The following is a 10,077-nucleotide window of genomic DNA, read 5'->3' on the forward strand; positions in this document are numbered from 1 at the left end:
TATTTTTAGTAGAGATGGGGCTTCACCATGTTGGCCAGGATGGTCTCTCTCTCTTGCCCTCAGCCTGCGTTGGCTTCCCAAAGTGCTGGGATTACAGATGTGAGCCACTGTGCCTGGCCAAGATTTTTAAATACAGTCTAAATACAGAAATATGTGATCTGCAAATATATTCTGCCATTCTATATGTCTTTTTACTTTCTTGGTCATGTCCTCTGATGCACAAAAGTTTTGAGGTCTAACTTGTTTTTTTGCTTTGGTTTCTTGTATTTTTTAGGTGTTATATTTAAGAAGCTGTTGCCTATTCCAAGGTCATAAAAATTTATGCTTATATATTTTTTTTCTTAGATAGAGTTTCATTCTTGTCACCCAGTCTGGAGTGCAATTGCGCGATCTCGGCTCACAGCAACCTCTGCCTCCCAGGTTCAAGAGATTCTCCTGCCTCACCCTCCCAAGTAGCTGGGATTACAGGCACGTGCCACCATGCCCCAATATTGTTTGTATTTTTAGTAGAGACTGGTTTCACTGTGTTGACCAGGATGGTCTCAATCTCTTGACCTCATGATCTGCCTGCCTCAGCCTTTCAAAGTGCTGGGATTACAGGTGTGAGCCACTGCACCCAGCCAATTTTATTCTTTTTCATGCTGGCCTTTGTCCTCTCTCTTTAAGTAGGATGAACTCATCATGAACATAATACTGTCTAGAGATGTTTCCTTGGTTGTAAAATGAGAACCTCAGGGAGATTTTTTTAGGATTCCTTAGTTGCCCCCTCCCCTCCACTTTTCAGTTTTTAGTCTGTATTTTGAATTTGCTTGAAACAGGGTCCCCATGACATATCTGTTGGTTAATTTGCAGCCATCACTGGTGCTTATCTGCCTAAGGGAGATAAAAGGACATGGAGAGGAATGGCTTTGGAGTCCAACAGGCTATTGTCCTGGTAAGCCTTTTACTGGCTGTGTGGTCTTGAGCACATTATTTCACCTGAGCTTGTTTTTCATTTGTCGAGTGGGGCTGTTATTGAGGATTCAGTAAGTGCAGTGAATGAGGGCAGCTGGAGCACTGCTAGCCCACTGGGCCCATTTCCTAGATTGATGGGCAGTAACAGCCCAGGAGGGTCTCACTCAGCCACCCAAGCAGAGGTGCAGTGCCACAATCATGGCTCACTGCAGCCTCAACCTCCTGGGCTCAAGCAGTCCTCCTGCCTCAGCCTCCCAAGTACCTGGTGTGCTGCTATGCCTGCTTTTTATTATTTTTGGTGGAGGTGGGGGTCTCACTCTGTTACCCAGGCTGGTCTCCCGACTCCTGGCCTCAAACAATCCTTCCTCCCTCAGTGCTGGGATTACAGGTGGAAACCTGCACCAACATTGAAATTATCTTCTTGTATTGCTGATTCTGGATTAATCCTTATTTTCTACCATTGCACTATTTCTCATCTGGGCAAGGGCAGCTTTCCCCTTTGCCCTTCCTTTTTTTTTTGAGAGGCAGTTTTTTTCTTGTCACCCAGGCTAGAGTGCAATGATCTGATCTCAGCTCACTGCAGCCTCCACCACCTCCTGGATTCAAGCGATTCTCCTGCCTCAGCCTTCCGAGTAGCTGGGATTATAGTGCCTGGCTTTTTTGCATTTTTAGTAGAGAGAGGTTTCACCATGTTGGTCGGCTAGTCTTGAACTCCCAATGTCAGGTGATCCACCCACCTCGGCCTCCCAAAGTGCTGGGATTACAGGCATGAACGACTGCACCCGGCTTTTTTTTTTTTTGAATGGAGGCCAGGCTGGAGTGCAATGGCACAATCTGGACTTACTGCAAACTCCACCTCCTGGGTTCAAGTGATTCTCCTGCCTCAGCTTTTCGAGTAGCTGGGATTACAGATGTCCACCACAACACCTGGCTAAGTTTTGTATTTTTAGTAGAGACGGGGTTTCACCATGTTAGCCAGGCTGGTCTTGAACTCCTGACCTCAGGTGATCTGCCTGCCTGGGCCTCCCAAAGTGCTGGGATTAAAGACATGAGCCACCGCACCCCGCCTAATTTTGTATTTTTAGTGGAGACGGGGTTTCACGTTTGCCAGGCTGGTCTCGAACTCCTGACCTCAGGTAATCCACCCACCTTGGCTTCCCAAAGTGCTGAAATTACAGGCATGAGCCACTGCGCCCAGCCTCCTTTCTATTTAATCGACTTCTGTTCCTACTTCCTTCTTTCAACATTGCAGTGACAATGTGCTGGTCTAACATTTCAACCCACTTATCTTTAGCCAGAGGCAGAGCTTTCAAAACTGGGAATTTACTGTATTCTAAACATTTCCCTCTTGAGGGTTTATTCAGATGACTCCTGGGCTCCTAGTCTTAGGGAGCAGGAAGGCAGTCTTTCTGGAACAGGTGTTCACTACTTTCTGTTATCAGGTCTCAGCCACATAGACCTGGAGCTGCTCCCTAGCAGGATCTGGTGCACTCTTCCGGCCCCTCCTCTCCTTTTCCATTCGTCTCCCCTCCACCATCCAGCTTCCATGCTGCCCTTTCCAGAAACATCTCCAATTCCCATCAGCTAGGTTTTCTTTCATGGATTTCTTCTTGTATTCCTTGCATACATCACATCACTTGGTACTCTGTACTTTGTCATGCTGTCTTCTTTTATAGCTGTTAAGCTGGTTAGCTTGAGGGCAGGGCTGCATGCCATTTACCTGTGCTTTGCCCAGCCTGGCACGTATGTAGCTGCTCCATGGATATCTGCTGGGTCACTGAGCTGAGGCAGGTGGTTGCTTGATACATTTTTCTGGGCTGGCTCTGATTAATGCTGAGTAAGTTCATCTCACATGAAGATGCTGGTTTAGGGGCTGGGCAAGGTGGCTCATGCCTCTAATTCCAGCATTTTGGGAAGCCAAGGTGGGAGGATCACTTGAGCCCAGGAGTTTTAGACACGATCTCTATAAAAATTTTAAAAAGTCAGCCAGGCATAATGGTGCACACCTGTAAGTCCAAGCTACTAGGAAGGCTGAATTGAGAGGATTGCTTCAGCCCATGAGTTTGAGGCTACAGTCAACAATTGTGCCATTGCATTCTGGCCTGGGTGACCAGACTTGTCTTAGAAAAAAAAAAAAATGCTGGTTGTTTTCAGACTGTAAAATAGTAGTAACAGTTCAAGATATCCGACAATCATGTTTTTAGCAGTCACATATGGTTAGTGTACATCTGTGATAAAAATAAGATCTGGAATTGATACCAAAGCAGCTCAGTAATAGTAGACTTTTTAGTGTACTAACATTTAAGTTTGTTCACAGCCAGTGCAATGTTCAGTTGGAGGATAAACAACCTCTCTATTCTTTCAGTATCTAGCACATTACTGGACTCGTGTTATAATCTCTCTCAGCTTTCTAGGTTTTATTTCCACACAATTTCCTTCCTTTCTACCCGATTCCAACTGACTTTTTGATGAGCAGTTAGCAAACAGAAGTAATGTGTTCCCTAGCTTCATGTTTCGAGACGAGTCTCGTTCTGTCACCCAGGCTGGAGTGCAGTGGTGTGATCTTGGCTCACTGCAATCTCCACCTCCATTGTTCAAGTGATTTTCCTGCCTCAGTCTCCCGAGTAGCTGGGACTATAGGCGCCTGCCACCACACCTGGCTAATTTTTATACTTTTAAGAGAGATAGGGTTTCACCTTATTGGCCAGGCTGGTCTCGAACTCCAGACCTTGTGATCTGCTTGCCTTGGCCTCCCAAAGTGCTGGGATTACAGGCGTGAGCCACTACGGCTGGCAAGTCTTGTTTTTTTTTTTCCAAGAAATTACTTGAGACTTAGGCAGACATTAACAGTCTTAGGTCCTCCTCATCCCATGTAAGACGAAAGTGATTAGAAGACCATGAGGTCATCCTTAAGGGGTCCTGAATCAAGATGTGAATAGGGGGCCGGGTGCGGTGGCTCAAGCCTGTAATCCCAGCACTTTGGGAGGCCGAGGCGGGTGGATCACGAGGTCAAGAGATCGAGACCATCCTGGTCAACATGGTGAAATCCCGTCTCTACTAAAAATACAAAAAATTAGCTAGGCATGGTGGCGTGTGCCTGTAATCCCAGCTACTCAGGTGGCTGAGGCAGGAGAATTGCCTGAACCCAGGAGGCAGAGGTTGCGATGAGCCAAGATTGCGCCATTGCACTCCAGCCTGGGTAACAAAAGCAAAACTCCGTTCAAAAGAAAAAAAAAAAAGATGTAAATAGGTTATCATTTCAACCTTGACTACTAGCTGGTACTTGTAGTACTTTTTCCCAGAATTTTGGACAAATTCACCCAGATCTACTTGTGAATACATATGCAGTATGTTAATGAGGCCATAAGCTAATGCTTTCACTTTTTTCTCTGAATCCTAAGCATCAGGCACTTAAACTGGTGTACTCCGAAACACAGATGTGGTATCAAGAAGTGAAACAAAGTCAGGGTGTCTGTCTCACACAGTTTATTTAACAATAGGTAATAAGAAATCAAATTTAACAGTCTATACAGTGATCCAAAGTTCATATTTATAAGTAATCAACTTTAATTGCATGATTTACAACAGTTGAGGGTTTTTGCTATTTTCAAGTTTTATAGAAAGTATGTGTGTGTGTCTGTGAGAGAGAAAGAGAGAGAGAGAGAGAGAGAGAGTTGGGGGTAGGGTAAGGAGGAAGAAAGCAAGCAAAGAAGAAACCCCCAGGGACATTTTGCATGTTAAAATCATCCCACCGGAATCGTTTCTTACCCTCTTTTTAATTTTTTTCCTTTGTTAGATGTAAAAATAACGAAAAAAATTCTTTCAAGAAACAGAAACCACAATATATAATACATCAATTTGGCAGCTGCCCCTGTATATTTTTGAAAAAGTCATTTTTCTCTCTACATGTACAAATTATTTTAATACTTGAAGTTTTACGCTCAGACTTATTACAGAATAGAAAATTTTCTGGAGCACAAAAGTTGACTTGAGAGGAAGAAAGGGAGTTTTTTTTTTCTTTTAACATTTTTAAAAGAATGAACATCTTTGCACCCAGAGAAAAAAAATTGGTATTTTAATATATATTTATATATATTTATATATATATATAGAATGTAATTTTAAAGTAACATTAACCCCTTTTGTCCTCTGGTTTTAGAAATGTTTTAACTCTTCCATAAAGTGAGGAAAATAGGGAAAAATGTCAACCATCTGCACCAGTAAATAATAACTATTAATATTACATACTTTCATTAATTTAAAAAAAATAATAAAACCTATTGGAGGTGCAAGGCAGGAGCATATTGTTTGGCTTCACAGGCCTCAGCCTCCTCCCAGTGCACACTTGAACCACACACACAAGGGGGAAAAAAGCTGGTGGTAACCAGCCATAACAAAAATATATTCTTTGTTTTCTATCATCATCCCTCAGGTTCATCTTGCATGTTTGCTTTAAATCACAAACGGCTACTGCACAGTTCTTATGTGTTCCAAGGAAAATTGTCTTTTAGGCTACGAAAGATTCAAAAAAATTGTTTTCAGTACAAAAAGTCTTGTTAAGAGAAAATAATTTTTTTGCTCCCAAAATACTACAAGGTGTCTCTAGTGTATGTCTAGTGTACTCTGTGAGAGGTTTGAATTCAAGTCTGAGTTATCGGTGCTGAGTCCCAGGTCCGTGGCGCTTGCACCATGGAGGTTTGCCATGCCTGGATTGCTAGTCAGCTGAGAAAGCACTGAATTCTGCTCCGGGCTGGCAAAATGCCCTTGTTCCATGGGGTTGGCCTGGGCAGCTACCAATCCAGGATGTGGGGAACTTGTCTGTGGGGAAACGTGGTGTGGAGAAGGCTGAGGCTGCATCCTTGGGGAAGGGCTGGAGTGGGGGGGCTGGGACTGTGGCCGTGGAGAAGGGACAGGCTGGGGAGAACGCACTTGATTGGAGAGAGAATTAGGGATCTGCTGGCCTTGTAGGTGTGGGGACTGGGCCTGATTTGGGAGCATATGCTGCTGGGGGCTCATAGGGTTGGGCTGAGCAGGGGACCCCATCTGTTGCTGAAGGAGTCGCTGCTGATAGGCCTGTAGACTGGCACCTGCCTCTGCTCCCAAGGCCTGGGGGAGCTGGCCCATCTGTCCCATATTTCCTTGTTGTATCTGTTGCATGTGATGCTGCATCCGCTGCTGCTGCTGCTGCTGCTGCTGCGGTGGTGGGTAGCCAACTCCTTGGGGTTGCTGGAACTGATTATGGTTGGCCATTCCAGGACCTATTCCTGGCCCTGCTCCCTGTTGCTGCTGTTGCTGCATCATCTGCTGTCGTCTCAAGATGTCTCGGAACTGTGAAGGCATGGTGTTGTGGTTCATGTTCATCTGCTGAGCCTGGGGGCTCATCCCTCCCATGGGTGGCTGGAGTTGCTGCTGTGGTTGCTGCTGTGGTAGGCCAGCCCTCTGAATGCCTGCCTGCATTGGATTCATGTTCTGCATGGCTGGATTGGAGTGGACCCCCTGTTGCCCTGGCATGGTAGGTGGCTGTAGTCCTGGCTGCCCCTGGGGCATGCCAGGCTGCCCAGGGAGGGATTGCGGATTAGAGTTGGCATACTTAGCAGCCCGCTGCTTGATGAATGCAGCCAACAGTTGGGGGTTAGCGTGAAGGATACTAAGCACCTGTTGCTGCTGTAAAGGAGAGCTGGGAGACCTGAGAGTCCGCAGAAGGTTTTGTAAGGCTTGCTGAGACACAGTGCCTGGTTTGAGTGGGCTCACACCTACCTGGCCCAGTCCTGGTTGTGGAGCCATGTTCAAGGGTTGACCATGCTGGGCCACTGACATCATGGCTGGCCTTGGCATCCCAGACTGTAGTTGCTGGGGCTGAGGCAATCCTCCTTGGGCCCAGGGTGGCTGTTGCTGCATCCCTGTTGGTCCCATCCCTGGCTCCATATGCCCACTGGGACCTCTGGTCATTGGAGGTGGGTTCATACCCATGGGGGCCATGGGAGCCATTGGAGGCATTTGGTGTTGGATTGGCCTTTGAAAAATTTGCACATGGGCCATCTGGCGCTGTGTCTCTGCTGCTCTCTGAATCTGCATTGCCATTTCCACTGCTGCAGGTGGGGGCCCTGGAAGGGGTGGCTGAGCAGTCTGAGGAGGGGTTGGAGGGGTCACCTGGCCTGCTGCTTTACCCTGGGACACTGGGCCAGCAGCTTGAGTCCTGGGCAAGTAGGGTGGCATGCTATTGGGAGGGGTAGGCTGAGGCTGAGAGGTGGGCTGGGGTGTCTGTGGGGTGGTTGGCTGTTGGCCGGTTGGTGTTGTTGGAGTGGCAGGAGTGGGGGAAGGCAGGCCCTGTTGCTGCCCCACCACACCAGTCCGCTGCATGCTGGCCATCCGCCTGCGAAGCATTTGGGCCTGCTGTAGTCGGTGCTGGAGCTGCTGTTGCCGGAGCTTCTGTTTGATATTTAGGCAGAATGGCACCGGGCATTTGTTCTCCTGGCAGTGCTTGGCATGGTAGCAGCAGAGGGCAATAAGCTGCTTGCAGATGGGGCATCCACCATTGGTTTTCCGTTTGCAACCCTTAGTATGCTGTACAACCCGCTTCATCTTCTGGCAGGAGGGCAGGGAGCAATTGGCATTCCGACACTGGCAAGCATGGACCAGAGACTGGATGCAGCGCTGGATACTCAGGCGGCGAGAATCTCCTGGGCTCTGGGTGGCTGCAGCCTGCTGGTTGTTGCTTTCATCATCTAAGCCCAGACCTAGTTTCTCCATTTTGTGGTCATGGTTTTTAGTGTTGTAGCAGGTGATACACAAGTCATAATCCTGGGGAAAAAACAGGAGGTCCAGGTAAACTCTCCAAGATTTAAGTCATTCAAAAGTATTTTAGATATTCTGTCTGGGCTAGAAAAGCCCGTTTTGTAGAACAATGCCACTCAAACATAGCACCCCACAGGCCTATATAACTGCATGGCCCCTCGTAACAATGAGAACCCTGCAGAGCTTATCTCCTCCCTTCTACAACCAGGTGCCTACCTCACAGACAGTGCAGTGCCAGCGTGTCTCCACATGGTGCTTGCACTCATTGCAGGTGTAGACAAAGCGGTCCTGGCTCTGCGTGTGCAGCTCCACCAGCATGCACATGGTGGACCACTGGGCTCTTCGGAGTGAAGAGAACTCCAGGTGCTTGTCCCTTGCCAGCGTGAGAAACGCATCCCGACCATCCATCAGATCGCAGGGGATGAGAGGGTCAGGGTCAACAATGGGAGGCAGGGAGTTGGCAGCAGGGCCAGCAATGAGGCGGATCACAAAGAAGACCTGCAAAATAGACAATCTCTTTTTTTTGAGACAGGGTCTCACTTTGTCACCCAGGCTGGAGTGGAGTGGCGTGACCGTGACTCCCTACAGCCTTTGCCTCTTGGGCTTAAGCAACTATCCCACCTCGGCCTCCTGAGCAGCTGAGACCACAGGCTCACACCACCATGCCTGGCTAATTTTTATATTTTTACTAGAGACAGGGTTTCAATGTTGGTCAGGCTGGTCTCAAACTCTTCATTTTAGGTGATCTACCGCACCCAGCCAGAAATCTTCCGGTGGCTGCATCTTACCTCTTTATGCTTCTCCATGGTGGCATATAGTTTCTGTGAGAGGTCGTTAGATACATTGGGCATCCCAGGTTTCTTCTTGTTGCCCCTACTCAAGCTGCTCTTATTTTTGCTGGTTTTCTTATTATTCTTCTTTTTAGCATTTTTGCTGTCTCCCTTGGTCACCTGCAGAGTAGCACAAAGGAGACAAGAAAATAAGGTTTTTTTTTTTTTTTTTTTTTTTTTTTTGAGACGGAGTTTCACTCTTGTTACCCAGGCTGGAGTGCAATGGCGCGATCTCGGCTCACTGCAACCTCCGCCTCCCGGGTTCAGGCAATTCTCCTGCCTCAGCCTCCTGAGTAGCTGGGACTACAGGCACGCACCACCATGCCCAGCTGATTTTTTGTATTTTTAGTAGAGACGGAGTTTCACCATGTTGACCAGGATGGTCTCGATCTCTTGACCTCGTGATCCACCCGCCTCGGCCTCCCAAAGTGCTGGGATTACAGGCTTGAGCCACCGCGCCCGGCCGAAAATAAGGTTTTTGTTAAGAAGTGATGTGGGGCCGGGCGCGGTGGCTCACGCCTATAATCCCAGCACTTTGGGAGGCCGAGGCAGGTGGATCACGAGGTCAAGAGATCGAGACCATGGTGAAATCCCATCTCTACTAAAAAATACAAAAATTAAGTGGGCGTGGTGGTGCACACCTGTGGTCCCAGCTACTCAAGAGGCTGAGGCAGGAGAATTGCGTGAACCCGGGAAGAGACTGCAGTGAGCTAAGATTGCGTCACTGCACTCCAGCCTGGTGCCTGGTGACAGAGAGACACTCTGTCTCCCAAAACAAAACAAAACAAAAAAAAACTGATGTGGGAATAACACTGAATACTGCCCTTATTTGAAACCAGACATCATAATCTTATGCCTGTATCTTATTTTACTAGTTGTTCTCTTCATTTATTCTTTCTCCTTTAGAAAGACCTTATTTTGACCTAATTTTTTACCAGTGATCTTTAAGGCAATGGTGGCCCTTTAGCTTTTTTGCCTAGAAGAGGCCACAGAGTGTGCAGACCATACAGACTGAATGTATCCCAGATTGGGGCGAGGGAACAAGGAATGGATGGCATTTTGGGGCACTGAAGAGTGCATGAAAGTGGGGAGCCAGAAGACCTTGGTTTTATCTCCTTCCACCCATATTCTAAAATGGTATGAACCCACAAATACTAAATGACAAGGCTGTAAGAGTTTGTTAACAGAGTATTAAAGGGTGCCTTTTGTAAGTTAAATTCAATGGAGGTAATTCTAGATATGCTATGGGGAAATAACTGGTGAGGTTATTAAGCCAGGCTTAGTTATTTAACAGGTAAATTCTGCCTCAGGCCTGTTTTATTATTGTTAAGAATGGTTTTTAAATTTCATAAGATTTTTTTTTTTTTTAAGAGAGAGAAAATATGCCAGAGATTATATGTGGCCCACAGGCCTATAATATTCATAACTTAGTCTTTCAGACAAGTAATCCTTCAGTTTTTTAATTTTTTTTTTTTTTTTTTTTTTTTTTTTTTTTTTT

At 46.8% G+C, this 10,077-nt stretch overlaps 1 protein-coding gene and 1 long non-coding RNA gene across 3 annotated transcripts in view; one reads left to right on the plus strand and one right to left on the minus strand.

Moving 5' to 3' along the window:
• LOC108290507 overlaps nt 1-377 on the plus strand; it is an 11,381-nt gene extending 11,004 nt beyond the window's left edge. The window contains exon 3 of the long non-coding RNA XR_001819600.2: nt 346-377. This is a non-coding gene — a long non-coding RNA (uncharacterized LOC108290507). The remainder of the gene's footprint in view (nt 1-345) is intronic.
• A 4,046-nt stretch (nt 378-4,423) lies between these two features.
• The window catches only part of EP300 (E1A binding protein p300), an 87,066-nt gene continuing 81,412 nt past the window's right edge, over nt 4,424-10,077 (minus strand). For both annotated transcript variants that reach the window (XM_037731986.1, XM_017510362.2), the window contains 3 exons: nt 8,538-8,699; nt 7,966-8,247; nt 4,424-7,755 (listed from right to left, as the gene is read on the minus strand). In XM_037731986.1, the coding sequence (XP_037587914.1) occupies nt 5,557-7,755; nt 7,966-8,247; nt 8,538-8,699 (2,643 nt within the window). In that variant the 3' untranslated portion in view covers nt 4,424-5,556. The remainder of the gene's footprint in view (nt 7,756-7,965; nt 8,248-8,537; nt 8,700-10,077) is intronic.

The sequence above is a fragment of the Cebus imitator genome, unplaced genomic scaffold (genome assembly GCF_001604975.1).
Source record: "Cebus imitator isolate Cc_AM_T3 unplaced genomic scaffold, Cebus_imitator-1.0 Scaffold435, whole genome shotgun sequence".
Classification (NCBI taxonomy): Eukaryota; Metazoa; Chordata; class Mammalia; order Primates; family Cebidae; genus Cebus; species Cebus imitator.